We start from the raw sequence: 25752 nt of genomic DNA, 5'->3' as shown, positions 1-25752 counted from the left end.
TAATTTCAAATAGGGTCTAATCCAATTAATGTCTCCCAATAATTTTTGATAGTCATTTAGAGTTTTTAAATGATCTTTTCTTAATTGTAACTTTTGAGGACTGACAATGTCTGTAGACAGAACACGTCCCAAGTAATTAAAAGGTGGCTGTACTTGAATTTTTTCAGGGGCTATCTTTAATCCAAAATTTTGTAAAGACTGAGTTGTTTCTTGTAAAATATTATGCAATTTTTCCCGATCAGGCAGAGCAAGTAAAATGTCATCCATATAGTGAATTAAATAAAGATTAGGATATTTTATTCTTATTGGATCTAAAGCTTGATTCACAAATTTTTGACAAAGCGTGGGACTGTTTTTCATTTCCTGGGGCAATACCTTCCACTGATATCTCTCATAAGGTTGTTTAAAATTTTCTGATGGCAGAATAAATGCAAGCCTTCGACAATCCTGTGTAGCTAATGGTATAGTAAAAAAGCAGTCCTGTAAATCTATAACAATTACACTGTAGCCATGAGGCACCGCACTGGTGAGGGGAGTCCAGGTTGTAATGATTCCATATCTTCCATAGTGGCATTTATAGCCCTAAGGTCCTGTAGCAACCTCCATTTTCCTGATTTCTTTTTAATAACAAAAATAGGAGTGTTTCATGGACTGTTAGAAACTTCTATATGTCCTTCCTGTAATTGCTGCATAACTAATTCTCTGGCTGCCTTAATTTTTTCTGAACTCAGGGGCCACTGTTCTACCCATACTGGGTTGTTAGATTTCCAGTTAATAGGATCGGCAGCAAATAGCTCAGTGGCCCCAACTATAAATTTGTGTATTCTATACCATGTCTTCCTTGATTTTCTAACACCTGAATTGGATATACTTGGCCCTGCTGTTTCTTTCCTAGCCCTCGATTAGGATCAAAACCCATCTGTAACATTTGTGCAGTTATTTTTGAATCCGGGCTGTACATGAAAACACCCATTTGTTCTAAAATGTCTCTCCCCCAGAGAGATAATGGTATACTTAAAATTACATAGGGGTAGAAAGTTCCTTGGTTATTGTCTTCATCCTGCCAGGTTAATATTTGAGAACTTTTAGCAACATTTGAAGCCTGGCCAAGTCCAACTAATGAGGTTGGAGTTGACTGAGGAGGCCAATCTTTGCCAGCAATGCAGGAGACGCCTGCCCCGGTATCTAAAAGCCCCTCAATTTCTTTTCCAGAAATCTTTAATTTCTTTAGTGGCCTAACTTTCTTAATTTCTTATATCCAAAACACAAAATCACTGGAGCCAAAGGCACCTTCTCCCCGTTTTTGTTCAGATATAGGCTTTCCGATGGGACAGTAAGGCAATAGTAAAAGCTGAGCAATTCTTTGACCAGGATAAGTCTCAAGCGTTTTAATTGGGGGAGCAATCATTACTTTTATCTCCCCTTCATAGTCCGAATAAATTATTCCTGGCATTACGTGTATTCCTTTTAAAGATGTTGAACTTCTGCCAATTAATAATCCAACCATTCCTTTAGGAAGGGGACCTTTAACTCCTGTTGGTAATGTAACCGCCGGACTGTCAGGGGTTAATATTGCTGAGGTGGTGGAACAGAGGTCCAGTCCTGCGCTGCCTGGGGTCGCCCTGGTGAGGTCTGAGACAGACCGGAGTTGACAAATGGATTCAGGCTGGCCCCAATTGTTATCGGGGCCTGAGGCTGGCCCCCTTGCCAGTTTCCCTGATTACTACTTGGATTGCTTGCTAGATTTTGATTTTGTGGGGGCTGCCATTCTACTCCTAACTTTGGTCCTAATGGCTGTCTGTTTTTGTGAAATTTAGAACGGCACAGCTTTGCCCAATGATATCCTTTTTGACAGCATGGACACAAAGTCTTAGGCAATGGGACATTATTATTAGCATTATTAATTATGGGAGCTGTCCCTTGCACTCCTGGGCCTGCTTGCCCACTCTTGTTAGGGCATTGTCGGCTAAAGTGGCCCGTTTGGTTACAAGTAAAGCAAGTAAGACTTCCCTTAGAGGAAGCTTCATTGACAGAAGGCATTTTTCCTTGATACATAGTCTTAATAAATTGAGGATACGTTTCTCCTTTTAAAGTTGCAGCAATAGTTACTCCCTGAATAAAAGCAGGATTTACATCCTGACAGGCTTTGATGAAATCCCCTATCATTCCTTCTCTCCTCACTGACCGCAACATGGCCTGGCAAGTGGAATTAGCATTTTCATAAGCCAACTGTTTAATTATAATATCTCCTGCCGTCTCATTTGAAATAACTCTTCTTACTGCTTGAATCAACCGAGCAACAAACTCCTCATAAGGTTCATCACCTTTCTGTTTTACTCCTACCACAGTAACATCTCCACCAGACGAAGCCGGCAACTTTCTCCAAGCTGATATAGCACAACAATTCACTTGTATCAAAGCCGGTTTAGAAAGTTTTAACTGTTCACTAACATCAGCAAATTCTCCTTCTCCCGTAATCATTTCTTTAATCACAGGATTATGAATCCTCCGATTCCTAACTGCCTGTTGTTTAGCTTGCTCCTCATATTCAGCTTTCCAAAGGAGATCATTTCCTCCAGATAAACAAGCTTTAGCCACTTGTTCCCAATCATAAGGAGTCATCCAATTATGAGAAACTGTTTCTATCAAAGACATAGTATAAGGAGAGGTGGGTCCATATTGACTGCAAGCCATTTTCAACTCTTTCAATAATTTATAAGAAAGTGGCTTCCATGTAGGATCCTCATCATCATCAAATTCACCAGCCACAGCCACAGGAAAATATACTGCCAAATCAGTTTCCCCTTGGTCGCAAGAAGCTTGAATTGCTTTCTGCAACCCTGTTAACCCTGATGATTTTTTCTTTTCATTAACATCTGGTGATTGTACTGGTAGAGGCAAGGACATTTTAATAGCCTTATTTTTACCCTTTTTGTCAGTCTTGGAGGAATATAATATGGGCAAGACTGTTTTTGACTTCCAATCCTCATTATCTCTATTATATTTAGCTGCCTCATCTTCTAATTCAGCCTCATCTGTTGGAGATAAATGATTTTCACTATCATCCTGATGTTTACTTAATTTTAAAGAGACCATACCATAATCTGTACTATCTTGAGACTGCCTTCTATTTCTAATGAACGGATTCTCTTCTTTTGGAGGAGCAGTTGCATTAGGGAATTTATGCATCTCATGTTCTGGATCTAAGGCATCTTTAATCAAGCTCCATAAAGCAAATGCATCAACTGGGACCCTTTCCGGTCCGTGTAGCTCATAATAAAGTTTTAAATCTTCTCCAACTTTAACCCATTTCTCGAAACTAAGCGTTCCCTCATCTGGAAACCATGGAGAACATTTTTGTACGAAATTCATAAAACGAGCTACTTGTTGAGAGGAAACATTAACTCATTCAAAGTACAACTACAAAATAACTTGAATAGCGATAACAACATTGGTAAAAGCTTTTAAAGGATTAGTACTAACTAATAACTCAATTTTACTGTTGTTGTGAGTCAAGGGGCAGAGAGAGATTAACAGACAAAATCATTAAGGATTAGCAAAGGACCACTGCTTGCTCAGGCAAATGGCCTTGAGTTTATGCAGTGTCCTGACTTTTCTCACAAGATAACAAAAGGCTTGCCCATTAAGAAATTGACATAACATTAAGAGTAACTTTTACTTAAAGATATATAGAGTGCACTTGCAAGATAGCTTAGTAGCAACATAATTTCAGAAGACATTAATTGCTATTGCTTCTGTGGATTCCCCCACATTCCTCTCATTATCTTGGAGAAGTATACAAACCTCATGAGAGTGTCTCACTGAGAAAGCCCAGCAACTGCCTTCAGTCATAAAACAAGTCTCTTAGCAAAACATTCTTTTCTTGCTGACTGCGTTCCCATCCCAGGCCACGCAACAGGCCATTCCATTACTCCTAGCCTAAGATTCTATTGTCTAGTCAAATTTTATTTATTTACTATATTCACACACTAGTTAAGTTCTAACTATATTCTTCTCAGAGTGTTCCACCATCTGTAGGTCAGGTAAGCAAGAAGAAAGGAATGTTTCTCTACTCTATCACATGAAAAGGCTAGGGAGGAAAAATGATGAATTAAGTGAAGGCCGAAAGGTGCTCTGTGCACAGCCACTGCCTCCTACCCATTCACAAGTCACAATCTATTCTTTCTAACATGATTAAGAAGAAATTCTCCTACAGACTTAACCCTTTACGAGGAATATCATAGCCAGCCTCTTATGTTTATGAGCCCAGTTCAAGGGGCTTACAGGCTTTTCTGTGGAACTCACACCCTCTGTCTCATTTCCAAAGAAATTACTACGAATCTACAGGGAAAGCATGGTACTATTATCCCTGCGCCATAAATAATAGCACACTCCAAGATAAGGGGGCATATAAGGCCAAATTAATTCAAAAAGTCAAAGGGGGAAGTATCATTGTCCCTTTCCTTTGCGGTGACTTTGTCACCCCGCAGCCATTGGTCTTCACTGTGGTGACTTTGTCAATCAGCAGTTTTTAATTTTCTTCTGCTGTGACCTTGTCAGCTAGCAGTTGTGGGTCTTCTTCTGCTGTGACCTTGTCAGCCAGCAGTTGTGGGTCTTCTCCTGCTGTGACCTTGTCAGCCAGCAGTTGTGGGTCTTCCCCTGCTGTGACCTTGTCAGCCAGCAGTCGTTGATCGGCTCCCGACATCTCCCCCTGCTTTTGTATTTTCACCGCTGTTTCCCTGAGACCCTTGTTTAAGAGTTGGAACATGACTGGAAGGACAAGAAGAGTGATAATTTCCACAGCTATTATTATGCCTATATCAGTAGCTAAAGAGGTCAGGCCATGCATAGAAAACATACTTTTAATGTTTTCAACAAATTGATCAGCTACTTCTGAGGCAGAGACTAAAGAGCCTGAATGTCCTAAGTTTTGTATCTGCTGATGTAATTCCTTCAAATCTAAACTAATATCACTATTATTCCATACACCTAACAAATGATTCTGTATATTATTCCATGCTATGATAGACTGATTGTATTCTAAAGGAGTCACACATATCCACCTGAATCCTGCATGGCATCTAAGAGTCATCCTAGCCTTCATAGCTAACAGCTCATTACCTATGTGAATAAAAGCCTCCTCTAAAGCATTCACTTTTATTTCTAACTTCCTAGCTAGAGTCTCCTGTACTGCTAATGCAAAAGATATATTATGAGATAAACTATCTACATGATTTGCAGTGTGAACTGATTGAGTTAAAGCAGTGGTGGAAGCAGCTACAGATCCTATAATAGCAATAAGAGCAGTAATTCCCAAAATCAATTCGGCAACAAATCGCTTTCCTCGATGGCGAGCAAGCGCTTCAGAAGCAGCCTGTAGTGCATGCAACACTGGGTCATCATACCAAGGCTGAGACAGACTAACAGGTAACATCACATAAGGTGGCTGCTGCAAAATAAACATGACTTGAGCTTTGGTGTCATAAGATAGACAGTTTGTTAAAACACAGCGAGAGCAGGAAATGCTAAACATAGAATTATAATTGCTAACAGAAAGATTACTGTTCATTGTAGCAATCAAGAGTACATAAGGAGCCTGTACACAAGCCTGAACAAAAATATTCTGAACAGGATAAGGGTGAGGTCTAACCAAATATGCTGGTGCAGCAGCTGCTATTAGCTGCCAAAGCTTTGTTTGATACCTGGTGGTTAATTCATCCTGATAAGTCAGCTGTGCAGGTATCCATCCAGTAGACTGCCAACGTGTGATGATTTTATTTAAAGGATTATATTTATCTGACCAACTGTAATCGTATCTCATTTCCTGCACTAATTTTCTATAATCATATTCAAAATAAGGACTAGACCAATCTTGTAAGAGAAATTAACATTATATGCAGTATAATTTATATAATTGTAATATGCACATTCTTGCCATGGGGGAAAACCAAATCTATTCTCCACAGACCACCAGTAAGGCTCTTGAGTTGCCTTTTTTGGAGGATAAAGTTTACATGGGTGAAATCCCTTAGGAGGCAATGTAACAGGATTATACTCATGGGTGTCAGGGCCTCCAGGCATTAAAATTGTGAGAGACCATAAGTCTCTTGTTGGGTGTCCAGGTTTATTACTTTTAGGAGAGTCAGTCAAAATAGTCTTAAGTGTAGTAGAAAAACACCCAGAAATCTTGTGAGTATTATTAAACATAAAACATATAGGTACCTTATCAATTTTTCCATGAAATGAGAAATTTGAATCACTTTTAGGCATAATAAAAGAACTACATAATCCTCCCAAAAACTTAGTATGATTATTAAACACAGGTATATCATCTCCTCCCCAAGTAACAGGCTTAACTAATGGTGGATTTGGAATATAAGTCCAATAAGATTTCTTTTGTCCAGTAGCCTCAACATTAAGTACCTGAATTGAAAGTACAGCAAGCATAGCAATAAACATATTAACAGGGTTACAGATGTATGTTTTGTTGATGACAAATTAAATTAGCCCTCTCAGTCAATGCCTTCAACTGGTCCCAGGTTGGTGGGTTGACAGTCCGAGTAGAGTGAATCATTCGTTGACTATGATAGGGAGGTCTCTAGCTTCCTGTAGTGACAATTGCTGCATTACTCGAGTAACAGGATTATACAGGAGAGTTTTTGATGGCTTTTGCTGGAAAGTCACTGGTGATGCGGGTGGCACAGAAGTCTCCTTCTGGCTGGGAGGGGGCAGCAGTGGCAGCGGAGGCCTCTGGTGAGACATGGCGAATCAGCCGGTCTGAAATCCAGAGAGGTGAGTCAGCGTCCTGTGGAAATATACAAGCATACCCTCTCCCCTGAGTTAGAATTACATCTGGACCTTTCCATTGACCTGTCAATAAATCCTTCCATTTTGCCATTGGTTTAGGCTTATCCAGATCCAGATTCCAGTGTCTCAGCATGCGAGTGTGGCCTTGAGAGTCTGAATTAAGATTGTTAATAACAAACAAAGCATGATTTAAAAGCTGATGTGGGGAACTATATTTTAACTCACCTTCCTGTAGTTTTTGAATCTGCATTTTCAGGGTCTGATGAGTCCTTTCTACTATACCTTGTCCCTGTGGATTGTAAGGGATGCCAGTAATATGTGAAATATTAAAGGTGTTACAAAACCTTTTAAAGGCAGCTGATGTATATGCTGGAGCATTATCAGTTTTAATAGCCTTTGGCATTCCTAGAATAGCAAAGCAGTGAAAAAGATGTTGTACTACATCCTTAAAGGCCTCTCCAGTTCGTGCAGTACAAGCAACAACATTTGAAAAGGTATCAACACAAACATGTACATAGCAAAGTTTGCCAAAAGATGGAATATGACAGACATCCATCTGCCAAAGGTCATTGGGTCGGAGTCCTCGTGGGTTAACTCCAAAACTACGATTAGAAAAGTGAGTAGGGCAAGTGTTACAGCTACGCACGATAGCTCGAGCAGCTTCACGAGATAGTTGAAACTGCCACCGGAGTGCAGATGCATTCTGGTGATGTAAAGCATGTGAAAGTTTAGCTTCTTCTACTGCTGTAAACACTGCTTTCTGCTGTGTAAGAAAATCAGCAAGACGATTTCCTTCGTGTAGTGGCCCTGGAATAGAAGTGTGAGAGCGAATGTGGCCGATAAAGAAAGGAAGAGTTCTGGAATAAATCTGCTTTTGTAGGCTGCTTAAAAGTGAAAAAATAGTGGTTAGATGATGTGGCAAAGAAGCAGTTTCAATGTGAGGAAACATTTTAACTATATATTGTGAATCAGTGAACAAATTAAAGGGAACATGTTTCAATTTTTGAAATGCTGTTATAACAGCAATAATTTCTGTTTTTTGCGCTGATTTCTCCTGAGTTTCAGTGATAATATGCTCATCCCCTATAATTGTTACAGCTTTACCATTAGATGAGCCATCAGTAAAAACCAGTGCAGCTGGTTGCGGTAGCGGATTTTTAGAAGTCTTAGTGGGAAAAATTACTGATTGTCTTTTTAGAAATTGCAACAGTGGGTGAGCAGGAAGATGAAATAAAACCTGCCCTGTAAAATTACTAAAAGCAATTTGCCATTCTGAATTTAGCTGTAATAATGCTTGAAATTGATTCTTATTATAAGGAACAATGACTTCTGTCATTTCTTTACCAAACAACTCTCTGCTGCGGTTTCTTCCTTTAATTATAAGAGTAGCCACCAAATCAGTATAGGGCATAATAACTTTCTTGTGAGAGACAGGTAAGTGAAGCCACTCTAGAGGGCCATTCTGCCACAAACATCCAGTTAGGAGTGTGTTCAGTGGCTAAAATCACAAGCTGCCATGGTTCCTCTATAATAACTCTGACTAAATGTTGATTATTAATTATTTCTTCTATTTTTCTAAGAGCTTTTGCCGCTTCTTCTGTGAGTTCTTGAGGAGAAGTTGGATTAGCATCTCCTCTCAAAATATCAAACAATGGCTTAAGCTCTGCTGTAGTTAATTTCAAATAGGGTCTAATCCAATTAATGTCTCCCAATAATTTTTGATAGTCATTTAGAGTTTTTAAATGATCTTTTCTTAATTGTAATTTTGAGGACTGAAAATGTCTGTAGACAGAACACGTCCCAAGTAATTAAAAGGTGGCTGTACTTGAATTTTTTCAGGGGCTATCTTTAATCCAAAATTTTGTAAAGACTGAGTTGTTTCTTGTAAAATATTATGCAATTTTTCCCGATCAGGCAGAGCAAGTAAAATGTCATCCATATAGTGACTTAAATAAAGATTAGGATATTTTATTCTTATTGGATCTAAAGCTTGATTCACAAATTTTTGACAAAGCGTGGGACTGTTTTTCATTTCCTGGGGCAATACCTTCCACTGATATCTCTCATAAGGTTGTTTAAAATTTTCTGATGGCAGAATAAATGCAAGCCTTCGACAATCCTGTGTAGCTAATGGTATAGTAAAAAAGCAGTCCTGTAAATGTATAACAATTACACTGTAGCCATGAGGCACCGCACTGGTGAGGGGAGTCCAGGTTGTAATGACTCCGTATCTCCCATAGTGGCATTTATAGCCCTAAGGTCCTGTAGCAACCTCCATTTTCCTGATTTCTTTTTAATAACAAAAATAGGAGTATTCCATGGACTGTTAGAAACTTCTATATGTCCTTCCTGTAATTGCTGCATAACTAATTCTCTGGCTGCCTTAATTTTTTCTGAACTCAGGGGCCACTGTTCTACCCATACTGGGTTGTTAGATTTCCAGTTAATAGGATCGGCAGCAAATAGCTCAGTGGCCCCAACTATAAATTTGTGTATTCTATACCATGTCTTCCTTGATTTTCTAACACCTGAATTGGATATACTTGGCCCTGCTGTTTCTTTCCTAGCCCTCGATTAGGATCAAAACCCATCTGTAACATTTGTGCAGTTACTTTTGAATCCGGGCTGTACATGAAAACACCCATTTGTTCTAAAATGTCTCTCCCCCAGAGAGATAATGGTATACTTGAAATTACATAGGGGCAGAAAGTTCCTTGGTTATTGTCTTCATCCTGCCAGGTTAATATTTGAGAACTTTTAGCAACATTTGAAGCCTGGCCAAGTCCAACTAATGAGGTTGGAGTTGACTGAGGAGGCCAATCTTTGCCAGCAATGCAGGAGACGTCTGACCCGGTATCTAAAAGCCCCTCAATTTCTTTTCCAGAAATCTTTAATTTCTTTAGTGGCCTAACTTTCTTAATTTCTTATATCCAAAACACAAAATCACTGGAGCCAAAGGCACCTTCTCCCCGTTTTTGTTCAGATATAGGCTTTCCGATGGGACAGTAAGGCAATATTAAAAGCTGAGCAATTCTTTGACCAGGATAAGTCTCAAGCGTTTTAATTGGGGGAGCAATCATTACTTTTATCTCCCCTTCATAGTCCGAATAAATTATTCCTGGCATTACGTGTATTCCTTTTAAAGATGTTGAACTTCTGCCAATTAATAATCCAACCATTCCTTTAGGAAGGGGACCTTTAACTCCTGTCGGTAATGCAACCGCAGGACTGTCAGGGGTTAATATTGCTGAGGCGGTGGAACAGAGGTCCAGTCCTGCGCTGCCTGGGGTCGCCCTGGTGAGGTCTGAGACAGACCGGAGTTGACAAATGGATTCAGGCTGGCCCCAATTGTTATCGGGGCCTGAGGCTGGCCCCCTTGCCAGTTTCCCTGATTACTACTTGGATTGCTTGCTAGATTTTGATTTTGTGGGGGCTGCCATTCTATTCCTAACTTTGGTCCTAATGGCTGTCTGTTTTTGTGAAATTTAGAACGGCACAGCTTTGCCCAATGATATCCTTTTTGACAGCGTGGACACAAAGTCTTAGGCAATGGGACATTATTATTAGCATTATTAATTATGGGAGCTGTCCCTTGCACTCCTGGGCCTGCTTGCCCACTCTTGTTAGGGCATTGTCAGCTAAAGAGGCCCGTTTGATTACAAGTAAAGCAAGTAAGACTTCCCTTAGAGGAAGCTTCATTGACAGAAGGCATTTTTCCTTGATACATAGTCTTAATAAATTGAGGATACGTTTCTCCTTTTAAAGCTGCAGCAATAGTTACTCCCTGAATAAAAGCAGGATTTACATCCTGACAGGCTTTGATGAAATCCCCTATCATTCCTTCTCTCCTCACTGACCGCAACATGGCCTGGCAAGTGGAATTAGCATTTTCATAAGCCAACTGTTTAATTATAATATCTCCTGCCATCTCATTTGAAATAACTCTTCTTACTGCTTGAATCAACTGAGCAACAAACTCCTCATAAGGTTCATCACCTTTCTGTTTTACTCCTACCACAGTAACATCTCCACCAGACGAAGCCGGCAACTTTCTCCAAGCTGATATAGCACAACCATTCACTTGTATCAAAGCTGGTTTAGAAAGTTTTAACTGTTCACTAACATCAGCAAATTCTCCTTCTCCTGTAATCATTTCTCTAATCACAGGATTATGAATTCTCCGATTCCTAACTGCCTGTTGTTTAGCTTGCTCCTCATATTCAGCTTTCCAAAGGAGATAATTTCCTCCAGATAAACAAGCTTTAGCCACTTGTTCCCAATCATAAGGAGTCATCCAATTATGAGAAACTGTTTCTATCAAAGACATAGTATAAGGAGAGGTGGGTCCATATTGACTGCAAGCCATTTTCAACTCTTTAAATAATTTATAAGAAGGCGGCTTCCATGTAGGATCCTCCTCATCATCAAATTCACCAGCCACAGCCACAGGAAAACACAATGCCAAATCAGTTTCCCCTTGGTCGCAAGAAGCTTGAATTGCCTTCTGCAACCCTGTTAACCCTGATGATTTTTTCTTTTCATTAACATCTGGTGATTGTACTGGTAGAGGCACAAGGACATTTTAATAGCCTTATTTTTACCCTTTTTGTCAGTCTTGGAGGAATATAATATGGGCAAGACTGTTTTTGACTTCCAATCCTCATTATCTCTATTATATTTAGCTGCCTCATCTTCTAATTCAGCCTCATCTGTTGGAGATAAATGATTTTCACTATCATCCTGATGTTTACTTAATTTTAAAGAGGCCATACCATAATCTGTACTATCTTGAGACTGCCTTCTATTTCTAATTAACGGATTCTCTTCTTTTGGAGGAGCAGTTGCCTTAGGGAATTTATGCATCTCATGTTCTGGATCTAAGGCATCTTTAATCAAGCTCCATAAAGCAAATGCATCAACTGGGACCCTTTCCGGTCCGTGTAGCTCATAATAAAGTTTTAAATCTTCTCCAACTTTAACCCATTTCTCGAAACTAAGCGTTCCCTCAGCTGGAAACCATGGAGAACATTTTTGTACGAAATTCATAAAACGAGCTACTTGTTGAGAGGAAACATTAACTCATTCAAAGTACAACTACAAAATAACTTGAATAGCGATAACAACATTGGTAAAAGCTTTTAAAGGATTAGTACTAACTAATAACTCAATTTTATTGTTGTTGTGAGTCAAGGGGCAGAGAGAGATTAACAGACAAAATCATTAGGGATTAGCAAAGGACCACCGCTTGCTCAGGCAAATGGCCTTGAGTTTATGCAGTGTCCTGACTTTTCTCACAAGATAACAAAAGGCTTGCCCATTAAGAAATTGACATAACATTAAGAGTAACTTTTACTTAAAGATATATAGAGTGCACTTGCAAGATAGCTTAGTAGCAACATAATTTCAGAAGACATTAATTGCTATTGCTTCTGTGGATTCCCCCACATTCCTCTCATTATCTTGGAGAAGTATACAAACCTCATGAGAGTGTCTCACTGAGAAAGCCCAGCAAGTGCCTTCAGTCATAAAACAAGTCTCTTAGCAAAACATTCTTTTCTTGCTGACTGCGTTCCCATCCCAGGCCACGCAACAGGCCATTCCATTACTTCTAGCCTAAGATTCTATTGTCTAGTCAAATTTTATTTATTTACTATATTCACACACTAGTTAAGTTCTAACTATATTCTTCTCAGAGTGTTCCACTATCTGTAGGTCAGGTAAGCAAGAAGAAAGGAATGTTTCTCTACTCTATCACATGAAAAGGCTAGGGAGGAAAAATGATGAATTAAGTGAAGGCCGAAAGGTGCTCTGTGCACAGCCACTGCCTCCTACCCATTCACAAGTCACAATCTATTCTTTCTAACATGATTAAGAAGAAATTCTCGTACAAACTTAACCCTTTACGAGGGATATCATAGCCAGCCTCTTATGTTTACGAGCCCAGTTCAAGGGGCTTACAGGCTTTTCTGTGGAACTCACACCCTCTGTCTCATTTCCAAAGAAATTACTACGAATCTACAGGGAAAGCATGGTACTATTATCCCTGCGCCATAAATAATAGCACACACCCAGAAAAGGGGGTATATAAGGCCAGATTAATTCAAAAAGTCAAAGGAGGAAGTATCATTGTCCCTTTCCTTTGCGGTGACTTTGTCAACCCGCAGCCATTGGTCTTCACTGCGGTGACTCTGTCAACCAGCAGCCGTTGGTCTTCTCTGCTGTGACCTTGTCAGCCAGCAGTTGTGGGTCTTCTCCTGCTGTGACCTTGTCATCCAGCAGTCGTTGATCGGCTCCCGACACAGCACCTTACTGTTCAATCATTGCTTTCACACTTGTCTTTGAAATGGGAGCTACAGCACAGGAGTGACCTCTTGCTCAATCCAGTGACCTTAAACCGAAGCCAGCATCCATGGGGCCATATCTGTGAACCCACGCTCAAGCCAGCGACCCACACTCATGCTCTTGAGTCCACGTTCCAGCTGGATGAGCCCGCACGCAAGATGGTGATATGGGGGATTCAAACCTGGGTCCTCTGCATCCAAGTTAGATCCTCTATCCAGTGTGAGCCTGCCTGGTCAGGCCAAGTTTTCAATTGACTCACAAATCACTTCTCAGAAATCATAAATGTCAAGAGCCCAGGAATGGGTATATGTGTCATTTCTGGGCCCATCGATTTTATTACAAAGCCATAGTCATGGCCAGAATAATTTGGAACATAGAACTGTGTACTAGGGAAAGAACTGGACCAACTTTTGTAGATAACTGACCCTCCAGGGCCAGGAGATTTACTCATTGAGTTTGGAAAATTAATGGTGACTTGCTGTTCATTAACAGATTGCTTGTTAATAGATACCGATCACGTTCAGAGATGTGGCCGTGGTCTTCACAAAGACGGAATGGAGGAGGCTGAGCCCTGTGCAGAGGAGCCTGTACAAGGAAGTGATGCTGGAGAACATCAGGAACCTGCTCTCGCTGGGTGAGGCTGTGTTCTGTCCTTCCTTACTGCGGTAGCGGAACGGACCACCTACCGTGGACCAGAGAATGTTCTAGACACTTACAACAACAGAAAATTCAAGGAATAGCATTCCCTGCCCATGGGGGCCTACTTTTTCCAATGTGTTGAGACAGATAAGAAACAAGAAGCTTCCCGTGCAGGGATAGGATAGTGTGTTAGACAGTACTAAGCACTTCCTAGTCAAAAATAATGATTAAATAAAGCAGAACAAAGGAGTATTGAGTGTGACAGGGTGCCGGGCAGAATTTTAAATCAGTGAATAGACCCTGGCTGGTTGGCTCAGCGGTAGGGTGTGCAGGAGTCCCGGGTTCGATTCTTGGCCAGGGCACACAGGAGAAACGCCCATCTGCTTCTCCACCCCTCCCCCTCTCCTTCCTCTCTATCTCTCTCTTCCGCTCCCGCAGCCGAGGCTCCATTGGAGCAAAGATGGCCCGGGTGCTGGGGATGGCTCTGTGGCTTCTACCTCAGGTGCTAGAATGGCTCTGGATGCAACAGAGCGTCTCCCCAGAGGGGCAGAACATCACCCCTGCTGGGCATGCCCGGTGGATCCCGGTCGGGCGCATGCGGGAGTCTGTATGACTGCCTCCCCGTTTCCAGCTTCGGAAAAATGGAAAAAATAAAAATAAAAAATAAATAAATAAAATTAATAAAATAAAATAAAATCAGTGAATACGTAACATTTGACCAAGGACATATGTGGTGATGGAGTTAGACTCTGTGTGTCTAAGGCAAGCGCATTTCATCTGGAGATGTGTTGGCCCTAAGGCATTAAGGGAGGGATTTCTCTGCAGTGTAGGGAATTGTAAGGAGGCCGGTGGTACGGGAAGTGCAGTGTGCATTTGGCAGAGTAGTGAGAAACGCCTTCTGTAACCATCGGAGTTTTGCATTTCATGAGATAGTTTTTGTTGTCTTTTATTTAGAAAATTACATTGATTCTTTAATCCTAGGTGAATAAATACTTTCATTGCAACATTACCCTGAGTCAGCCATTGGCCATTTTTTATAATAGAGAATAGCTCTTTTAAGTGTTTTGTGGGCGATGCAATCTCTAACCACTCTGAATTCTTTCTCTGTTACACTAAAGTAGCCAGGACAGTATGTAGATGAGTGAGTATGATTTTTTTCCCTTAAGAATTTCTGTCTAGAAACCAAAATTTGAATTTTATATCGTTTTTATTTGTCATGAACTATTATTCTATTGGCTTGTTTTTTTCTCTTTACAATGTAAAAACCATCCTGCGCTTAAGGACATTACAACAAACAGAGAGGAGGATTAAATAGGTCACAAGCTCTGTTGTTCCCACCCCTTGTTCTAGATCAGTGCTCTTCTGTGCAAATATCATGTGAGCCATAGGGATAACTTTAAATTTTGTAGTAACTACATTTTTTAATAAAGTAGACAAAACTGGATAAGATTAAAAAATCTTATGTCATCTAATCTATCAAAATATTATTTAAAAATGTAATCAAAATATAAAACAAAATTTTTTTTACATTTCTTTTAAGTGAGATCCACAGAGTCAAACAGAAACACTACTGCATGGGTCTTAAGAGGGATTCAACACCAAGGGCCTCTCCTGTAGGAAGCTGTGCCTCAACTGGGGCCATTGCTTTGTTGCTCGGCAACAGAGCTATTTTAGTGCCTGAGGCGAGGCCATGAGGCATCCTCGAGCATCTGAGTTTATTTCCCTCTAACTGGCGTCATGACTGGGGCGAGGGGAAGAGAGAGATACAGAGAAGGGAGATGGGGAGCGGTGGAGAAGCAGATGGTCTCTTCTCCTGTTGCCCTGACCAGGAATCACACCCAGGACACCTCCATGCTAGGCCGACGCTCCACCACTGAGCCGACAGGCCAGGGCCGTGTGCTCATGTCTTGTATTGCCTCTTGTTCAGCTCTGTTGGTTCTGGAATCCTGGACAACAGACCTACCCTGTCTGGGTCTGCTATTCTTTTCTTTTTTTGTGACAGAGATAGAAAAAGGGACAGATAGAAATAGACAGACTGGAAGGAAGAGAAATAAGAAACATCAGTTTTTTATTTCAGCACCTTAATGTGTCATTATTGCTTCCTGATATATGCCTTGAGCTGGGGACTACAGCAGATGGAATGACCTTTTGTTGCAACCCGTGACCTTGAAATCTGGTGGAAGCCTTGCTCGAGCAGATGAACCCATGCTCATGCTGGCAACCTCGGGGTTTCGAGTATGGGTCCTCTCCATGTCCCAGTTCGATACTCTGTCCACTGCAGCAGCACCTCGTCAAGTCTGGGTCTGGTATTAAAAAACAAAAGGAAAAGCAGCAATGAGGAAACCACACTGGGGGTTTTAAAAATGTGTTTCAAAGTGGCACTATCCTTCGCCAAACTCCATTGGCCCATGGAAATGCTGTGAGAAGTGTGATGTTAGTGTGATGTGGTTGGTCTGGGCACAGGGTCAGAATCCTGAATCCATGGGCCACGTCTTTATGTCAATGGCGGAAGTCGCAGTACTATATAGAGTACTTGGTACTTAGAAATTATTTCTTCTAAGTATTTGTTTGCAGATGGGCATCCTGAAACTCAGATTCATTTCTTATACACTCTGTTCAACCACTGTGTAATGTATATGTTCAGTCTTTTTGTTTTTTTTTTGTAATAAGTAAAGTCATGAAGGAGATTTCCATATAGGTCATAGAGACTGTCACCTCGAACTACACCAGAAGTGTAAACTGGGAACCAGTGGGAGAATCATGGAGTGTCATGGTTTGGGTGACTTAGAAAGAAAGAGCTGATGTATTGAAGGTATTTACACGGCAGATTGCTTACCTGGAAGGTGCCCAGTCTGAGTGACATGTAGAAGATGTTTCCGGGATGGTTTCACTGCAGTTTCGTAGAAAACCGACTGTGTAGAATCAGAACCTAAAGAATTCATTGGTGGAAACAAATGACATTGTACACATATGATTAATAACAGGTGTGGCAGGAGGGCACTAGTTTTCCTGAGACCAGGCGGGAATCCGTGCAGCCTGTTGGGGCTTCTCTGACTGAACTCTCTTTCTCCAGGAGAATCAAGGCCAGAATCAGACCTCCACTTTTTCAACCTTTCGTCCTTCTCCCGGGAGACGCTGCTTGGCCAGCAGGTGCTTCCCATGTGCTCGGACATGAGTGACTTCTATCTGCGGGATTCGGGTCTGGGGCATCAGGAGCAGACGTCTTTTTCTGAGAGTTGCTGCAGAGGAAACACAGAAGGTGAAGGCAGAGAAGTTGGCTTGAGACTTTCGTTTCTGCAGACGGAGGAGGGGGCAACCTCAGGGGCATTCCACAGCCCACCTCAAGGACATTATAGAGAAGGTCATGTGGTGCTAGAAATAGAGCCCAGCTTAGCCCAAGGGGTACCCACCATGCAGATGGAAAAAGGGAGGAAGGAATTAGAAATCCTGAGATCTGGGTCTGTGAGCTGTAGCGAACATGAACCAGAATGCAGCGTGGAATCAAATGTTATGACAGACCAGGTGACTCTCTCAGGGGAGATGTCCTATGTTTGCAGCCAGTGTGGGCGAGGCTTCACATGTCCATCACAGCTCCTCAGACACCCAGGGGTGCACTCATCCACAGAGAAGCCTTTCCTGTGTGATGAATGTGGCAGAAGATTTCGTGATAAATCAAATGTAACAGTCCACCAGCAGACTGACTTGGGGGTGAAGCCCTTTGTGTGTCTCAAGTGTGGAAGAGCATATGGTTATAAGTCAGGCCTCTGGAGACATCAACGGACTCACTCGGGGGAGAAGCCGTTCGTGTGCCCTCAGTGTGGACGAGGATTTATTATTGGATCAAAACTCAAGATACACCAAATGACTCACTCGGGGGAGAAGCCGTTTGTGTGTGCAGAGTGTGGACGAGGATTTCGTACTAGGAGTATACTCAAGATACATCGTATGAGTCACACGGGGGAGAAGAACTTTATGTGCCCAGAGTGTGGAAAAAGATATGTTTTTAGGTCAGCCCTTACAAAACACCAGAAGACTCACTCAGGGGAGAAGCCCTTCGTGTGTCCAGAGTGTGGACGACGATTTTTTTTTAAGACAAAACTTAGGGAACACCAGAGGACTCACTCACTGGAGAAGCCCTTTGTGTGCACAGAGTGTGGACGAGGATATTTTTTAAAGACAAGACTCAAGGAGCACCAGAAGACTCACTTAGTGGAGAAGCCCTTCGTGTGCACAGAGTGTGGACGAGGATTTATTTTAAAGTCAGGACTCAAGTCGCACCAGATGACTCACTCTGGAGAGAAGCCCTTCATGTGCACAGAGTGTGGACAAGGATTTCATTTTAAGACAAGACTCAGGTTACACCAGAAGACTCACTCAGTGGAGAAGCCCTTCGTGTGCACAGAGTGTGGACGAGGATTTATTTTAAAGTCAGGACTCAAGTCGCACCAGATGACTCACTCAGGGGAGAAGCCCTTCATGTGCACAGAGTGTGGACGAGGATTTCGTTTTAAGTCAGTACTCAGGTTACACCAGAGGACTCACTCAGGGGAGAAGCCCTTTGTGTGTCCAGAGTGCGGACGAGGATGTATTGATAAGTCATCCCTCAGGACACACCAGAGGACTCACTCAGGGGAGAAGCCCTTCGTGTGCCTGGAATGTGGACGAAGATTTGGTTATAAGTCAGCCCTTACGGCACACCAGAGTACTCACTCGGGGGAGAAGCCTTTTGTGTGCCTGGAGTGTGGACAAGGATTTGGTTATAGTTCATCCCTCAGGAAACACAAGAGAACTCACTCGGGGGAGAAGCCCTTCATGTGCACAGAGTGTGGACGAGGATTTCATTTTAAGACAAGACTCAGGTTACACCAGAGGACTCACTCGGGGGAGAAGCCCTTCGTTTGCACAGAGTGTGGACGAGGATTTATTTTTAAGTCAGGACTCAGGTTGCACCAGATGACTCACTCAGGGGAGAAGCCCTTTGTGTGCACAGAGTGTGGACGAGGATTTATTTTAAAGAAGGGACTCAAGTCGCACCAGTTGACTCACTCTGGGGAGAAGCCCTTCATGTGCACAGAGTGTGGACGAGGATTTCGTTTTAAGTCAGTACTCAGGTTACACCAGATGACTCACTCAGGGGAGAAGCCCTTTGTGTGTCCAGAGTGTGGACAAGGATGTATTAATAAGTCAACCCTCAGGATACACCAGAGGACTCACTCAGGGGAGAAGCCCTTCGTGTGCCTGGAATGTGGACGAAGATTTGGTTATAAGTCAGCCCTTACGGCACACCAGAGTACTCACTCGGGGGAGAAGCCTTTTGTGTGCCTGGAGTGTGGACGAGGATTTGGTTATAGTTCATCCCTCAGGAAACACCAGAGGACTCACTCGGGAAAGAAGCCCTTTCTGTGCCCAGAGTGCGGACGAGAATTTCGTGAAAAAGGTCAGCTAAAAGTGCACCAGAGAACTCACTCCGGGGAGAAGCCCTTTGTGTGCTTGGAGTGTGGACGACGATATGGTTATAAGTCAGCCCTTCAGGTACACCAGAGAATTCACTCGGGGGAGAAACCCTTTGTGTGCTTGGAGTGTGGACGAGGATTTGGTTATAGTTCATCCCTCAGGAAACACCAGAGGACTCACTCGGGAGAGAAGCCCTTTCTGTGCCCAGAGTGCGGACGAGAATTTCGTGATAAAGGTCAGGTAAAAGTACACCAGAGAACTCACTCCGGGGAGAAGCCCTTTGTGTGCTTAGAGTGTGGACGAAGATATCGCGGCAGGTCAGCCCTCAAAGCACACCAGAGGACTCACTCGGGAGAGAAGCCCTTCATGTGCCTGGAGTGCGGACAAGAATTTCATTATAAAAGACGGCTAAAAATACACCAGAGGACTTGCTCGGGAGAGAATACTTAGAAGTGCAGTTGCTGTGGACAAGGCTTTAGCTGGAAAGCAGAAATTCTTATCAGCAGAGGACACAATCAAGGACAAGTGTAACATTTTCATCGAGTGTGAGGGAAAACTTTAGCTATAAGTCTGATGTCATCAAACTCCTGAGGACACATGGAGGGGGGATGCCTTGCGTATGCAGGGATCATGGTCAAGACTTTAGCAATCAGTAAAACCTCATCTTACACCAGAAAAAAACCATGCTGTCCCTTTGTGTGTGTGTATAGTAATTGAACCTGCAGAGATGTGTCACCAAGAACGCGTTTATGAGAGGACTTGCGTGCATGCACCATGCAGGTAGCTCTAGCCGTAAATCAGCCCCCACTGCACAAAAAGGATGCACTTAGAGAAGAAGCGCGTGTGCAAGGACTGTGGGTGAGGTGTTAGCACAAATTCAACCATGACAAAACAGCCAGTAACCAGCAGGCAGGCACATGACGGGTACTCAGGGAGGGGCCGTGTGTTTGCAGGGATTGTGGACAGGGATCCTGTGATCATCTGTCCTTGTTTTCATGTCGTGGGGAGATCCTTCAGTGGGGACCATGTGGAGCTCTGTTCAGAGCATCTTCTCAGGAACCCACACCCCTGCAGCTGCTGATAACTGCTGCTGATGGGCACGGTGATGAATTCTTCTCGAGGACCTGCTCTGAGCCACAGTGAACGGCTTCTTCACACAGAGTCACTCCTGCCCATGACTAATTGAGATGGGGAGACAGAACCTCACCTCTTATGTTGTAAGGTACCAAAAAGCCTCAGAATTAGTATTAATGGTTTAGGAAGCTTAAGAAACATTTTATTCATTTGAGCTAAGTGTGCAGAGAGATTTTGTAAATGTGATTTCTATAGTTGTGTGATGAGCACCAACTCGGGATGGCAATAGCGTTGTGTTGTAACTGCAGAGGGGAAGGAGAATTGGATTCCCTCTCCTCCCCCCACACCTGCAGGAAGTAGGTCAATAGCTAGAAAGGTGCAGAAAGAGAAAGATTAAAATAAACCTTTTCTTATATTGATGGGCCATTTACAGGCACTTGTTCCCATGGAAACTACCCCTCCCCTCTTGAAAGCTTATAATTAATGTATATATTTCTAAACAGAGGAATGGCAAATGAACATTAGAAAATTTAGTTATATATTTTAATATGTGGAATAACATTTTTGCTATTGTCTTATCTTACAAGTTTTAATGTGTAGAAATGTTTTTATAGGTCCTATAGACAAATGTTGTAAGCTTGCTAATGAATTCTGTCCCATCCCCGTTCATCCTTTCCCAAACCTGTATGGGTGAAAAAAAGGTTGTAAGCGTGTGCCATGACGTCATGCTCTCCCACCAGTGTGTAGTCAAGGGTATCTGAGCAGACCCTGAACTATTGGTGGGGCTGCACAATTTGGTTCTGCCAATGCTTCATGTCAGCCATATGCGGCCAGCATATATAATAAATCTCCTTCTTTAATAAAACTTCTTAAAATTTATCTGGACTTTGTGTTTCTATGTAAACCCGCGGAATTGGGGTTTGGGTACTTTATTTACAACACTTGACTCTGTTGGGTTCAGAGGTCATCCTGGGTCAGGAGTGCCCATGAGATCTCAGCTGTGAACACACTGCAGGTCAGCTTCTTCCTCTGCCCAGTCCAGCCCTCGTTCACCAATAAACCAATCAATACTTCATCCATTGTCTCTCCAGAGACTCCACTCTCAGGAGACATCTTAAGTGTATAAGGAGAATAGTCACAGCTGTGGCCATAAACCACCCTCACAAATGCCAGCATATATGATACATAGATGTATGAGATGAATGGGCACAGACTAGGGAAAAGCTCACCTCAGGATGCATCATAGAACAGCTGCATTGTAGGCAACCAGCCATCTCACTTTGAACCCTGTATGACCTGATTGGGAAACATTAGTTAACAGCCCTGAGTGAATGTGTTTTGGATGCAACACCACGACACTGCGTGTGTGAATGACCTTTGTGCAGACACAGAGAAATGCTCCTGAGGAGGCTGTAGAAAACTAGGCTAGAGGTTCTAGATCTTCTCTTCCTTTGTACTTGGTAATTAACAAAAGAAAAAGAATGTACTGACCCATACTAGTCCTTAATTCAGATTAGCAAAAAGTTTATTTATTCATTCTTTCTTCTTATCACCTGATCTTCCTCCCCTGTAATCCTGTTGCCTGTGTTATTGTAAAGTTGTTTTGTCCTCTGGTCAATAACAGCTGTGAGAAACTGTGTTCCTGTTCCCCTTGCAATCAATTTCTGTTTTGAGTAGGTCCCTTACCCCTCCCCCCACCCCCTCCCACAATGCTGGACGCTGGTAGTTGTGATTGGGCTGCGTTACTACAGTGAATTAGGATAAACTTTAGGTGGCCAGGGAGGGACTTGTGATACTTTCTCAATCAGTTACACCTCACAGTGCTACAGGGGACACTTGGAGAAGACAGATGTGGGCAGGGTTTGTGGGTGGAGTTTATCCTGTTCCTTCTTCTCAAGCTTCCAATAGGACATTGTTCCTATGAATCACTACCACTGTTATGAGTCACCTTGTAGGAGCTCTCAAATGTCTTGAACCCTTTCTTCTCTGTGTTGTTGTGAGTTGGGGGTGCAGAGAGTGAGATCAGCAGACGAAATCATGGACTAGCAAAGGACCACCGCTCGCTCAGGCAAATGGCCCCGAGTTCGCACTGTGACCTATTTTTATTCATAAGACTTCAAAAAGCTTGTTTACTGAGAAATTGGCATAACATCAAGCGTAACTTTTACTTAAAGATACATGGAGTGCACCTGCATGATAGCTTAATAACAATATAATTTCAAAAGGCATTAATTGCTATTGGTTCTATGGTTTCCACAACATTCCTCTATCTCAAGGGATGACCTTGGAAAGTACAGAAATCTTATGAGAATGTTTTACTGAGAAAAGCCCAGCAACTGCCTTCAGTCACAAAGAAGGTGAGTTTCAGTGACTCACCTTCAAGTCACAAAACAATTTTCTTGGCAAAACATTCTTTTCTAGTTGGCTGTGTTCCCATCCAAGGCCATGCAATGGGTTATTCCACTACATTTCCCCATTTTTGTTTATGCTGAATGTTAGAAGCACCACAGAAAACACAGCCTTCTGTCATTCATCCTTATTTTTCTTGCTTTGATTTGTCGACAGTATATAAAAGAAAACATAGAATTAATACTATTATAAAAAGTCCTACAGTGAATCCCCAAAATCCTTTAATATATTCAATAGGATTTAATTGTGATAAATTATTCATTAATTCCTTCAATATAGGTTGACATGTTAGAATTTCTAATTTTCTTTGAAAAGGTTCATAAATATATCTTTGTAATTTAATGATTTCTTTAGTTACATTATCATGATTTAACAAATGCTTTTGAGCATTTTCCTAAGGGAAATAAGTACGATTTTAAGGAATAGGGTAACACAAAAAGTAGTTGCATTCTAATCACATCTTAGCTTAATTTGTCTTTGCAGGCTAACAGTTTGATCCCTTAACATAATCATAGTCTGTTCTAAATCATTAACTTTAGTATTAATGTCACTATTTATACGTTATTGAGAAGTCCACAGTTGTTCAGAATCTTCATGCCATTTTTGCACAAAGCCCACAGTCTGTATACTTTGATGTAATGTAACTCCAGATACAGCAGCCGCGGTGGTTACAGCTATTAGTCCTATAATGATGGCGATGATCAGTCCAACCAGTCTCTTGGTTCGCTTCAAGGACTTAATAAGACGTTGTAACAGCATCATGGAAGGGGAACCCTGCCACATCTGATGCATCTATACTGGAATCCAGACTCCTGTTAGGATTCTTAAAATGTATAGACTTTGACTGTTTTTATTAAAAAGAATAGAAAAATTAGTACATGTATAAAAAGCACACTTATTGCAAGTTATTGAATAATTTTCAGCTGTCTATTTGGTTTCACCTATAATAAACATATAAGGCCATCTAACATAAGCAGATATGAAATGTGTTTCATTCTTCTTAAAGATTAACATAATATGATTAGAAGGATAATCTTTCTAGATTTCTCCTTTCCACGCTGACATATGTTTAAGTGCCGTGGCTACTTTCTACAGATGATATTGTATAGGGCCAAATTTTATATGAGGAGCTCGAGGTGACATCCCTCCTCTATGCTATATGATAGTATGATCACCAGCTGTAATTAAATCATTGTTATTATGCACCTTAAATCAACACCCTGGCGTTTAACTTGGGCGGAGCTATGAGGGCTTTAATCTATGACATTTTATATACAGATGTATTACTTTTAAATCCGTATCCTAGTAACAAACGTCTTTTTTTTCCCTCTCCTTTACTGTTATTTTTGACAATAGAGAGCCAAGCTTGAGCTTCTACTTTTTTTTTTTTTTTTTTTTAATATTTTATTTTTAACTTTATTCAGTTTTTGGGTGTTTTTTGGAGGGTTTTTTTTTGTTTTTTTTGTTTGTTTGTTTGTTTTTTAGAGAGGGGGGGAGGGAGAGGGAGAGAGAAGGGAGAGGAGCAGAAAGCATCAACTCTCCTATGTACCTTGGCCAGGCAAGCCCAGGGTTTTGAACCAGCGACCTCAGCATTCCCAGGTCAACACTTTATCCACTGCGCCACCACAGGTCAGGCGAGCTTCTACTTTTAAACAATGTGGCTCATGTCCTATATATACAGGTAATCCCTCAACTCCTGTTGTATAATTTTTTAATTTCATGCCTTCTTCTGAAGGTGCTAAGGGACCTCTATCATTAAAAGGTCCTGGAAGCCAATTAGAGTCATTAATAAAAATAGGAAAGGCACTAATTTCCTAATGAACAGCTCTACTTAATGGAGGATTAGGCAAATATGCCTAATAACTAAAATTTTCAGCTCTACTTACCGGAATTGTTACCAAAGCAATCGTTGCTAAAAACAGGTTAGTAGCATTTTTTTTCTAGTAGCTTGTGGGCATATTTTTACCATTAAAGGTCAGCTTTTTAAGTTGAACCCAACTTGGTATTTTAGCCTTTTCAATACCAAGCAGCAGCACCTTTAAGATTCTTCTTTTGAAATTCATTTCTTCCATCTCAGCAATGGGCAGATATGGAAAGAATCTATTGTTCTTATTCATGTTGTTAGTTTAATTGTGCGAGCAGGACTCCAAAGGACTTCACCGGATTCTGCAATGACACAAGCAAACCCTTTTCCCCAATGTTGCGCTACACTAGGTACCTATTGATCCAGCTCACTTTTATAGTGTATAGGTTGATAAATCTTAGGACTGTTTTTTGTCCAGTGTCTGTTTGCAGCAGTCAAATTATCTTCTCCTGTATTTAAGAAATTTAAAGTAAATAAAGCTTTGCGTAACATAATTCTAGGGGATAATCTCCTTTCTTCTTCCCTCTTTTGTTTAGATAACATATTTTTCAGAGTGTAATTACTGCGTTTAATAATCGCTTGTCCTTCTGGATTATATGGAATTCTAGTAGTATATTTAATATTCTAAAATGCTAAGAATTGTTTAAATTTAGTAGATGTATAGGCAGGACTATTGTCAGTTTTAATTGCCTTAGAAATGCCTATAACATTAAAAGCTTCAATAAGATGTTGAATGACACAATTAGCCTTTACTCTAGGCAAAGGTGTGGCCTATCGAAAGGAAGAAAAAATATTAATAAAACTGTACATAAGATAGTTTTTTTAAAGAAGAAATATGAGCAATATCTATTTGCTACAGGTTATCACTGTGTTGCCCTCTAGGATTCATTCCTCTCAGTAATGGAGGAGTATTTATAATACTATACTGAGGACAGTTTCTAACAATATTCCGAGCTTCTTGCCTGGTTATTCTAAATTTTTGCATTAAATCTTTTTTATTTGTATGAGTCTTTGTATAAAACTTAGTAGCTATTTCTATTGATCTAATGAGTAATTGACCAACTTCATTATCTGTAGTAGACATAGGTCCTGGTAAAGCTGTATGAGAATAAATGTGAGTTATATAGATAGGCAAAGTTTGTTCCTACAATAAAAGTTGTCAC

General features: G+C 41.3%; 1 protein-coding gene across 5 annotated transcripts in view; it reads left to right on the top strand.

The window, feature by feature from the left end:
* The window catches only part of LOC136308198 (zinc finger protein 585A-like), a 126949-nt gene extending 106491 nt beyond the window's left edge, over positions 1-20458 (top strand). For 2 of the 5 annotated variants that reach the window (XM_066235417.1, XM_066235416.1), the window contains exons 4-5: positions 13657-13783; positions 16862-20458. In XM_066235417.1, the coding sequence (XP_066091514.1) occupies positions 13657-13783; positions 16862-19692 (2958 nt within the window). In that variant the 3' untranslated portion in view covers positions 19693-20458. Of the gene's footprint in view, positions 1-13641; positions 13784-16861 lie in introns of all 5 variants that reach the window. The other 3 variants (XM_066235420.1, XM_066235418.1, XM_066235419.1) reach the window with 2 other exon arrangements.
* The last annotated feature ends 5294 nt before the right edge of the window (positions 20459-25752 follow it).

This window comes from Saccopteryx bilineata, chromosome 6, assembly GCF_036850765.1.
Source record: "Saccopteryx bilineata isolate mSacBil1 chromosome 6, mSacBil1_pri_phased_curated, whole genome shotgun sequence".
NCBI classification, from domain to species: domain Eukaryota; kingdom Metazoa; phylum Chordata; class Mammalia; order Chiroptera; family Emballonuridae; genus Saccopteryx; species Saccopteryx bilineata.
This window is presented reverse-complemented; position numbering and strand designations above follow the sequence as displayed.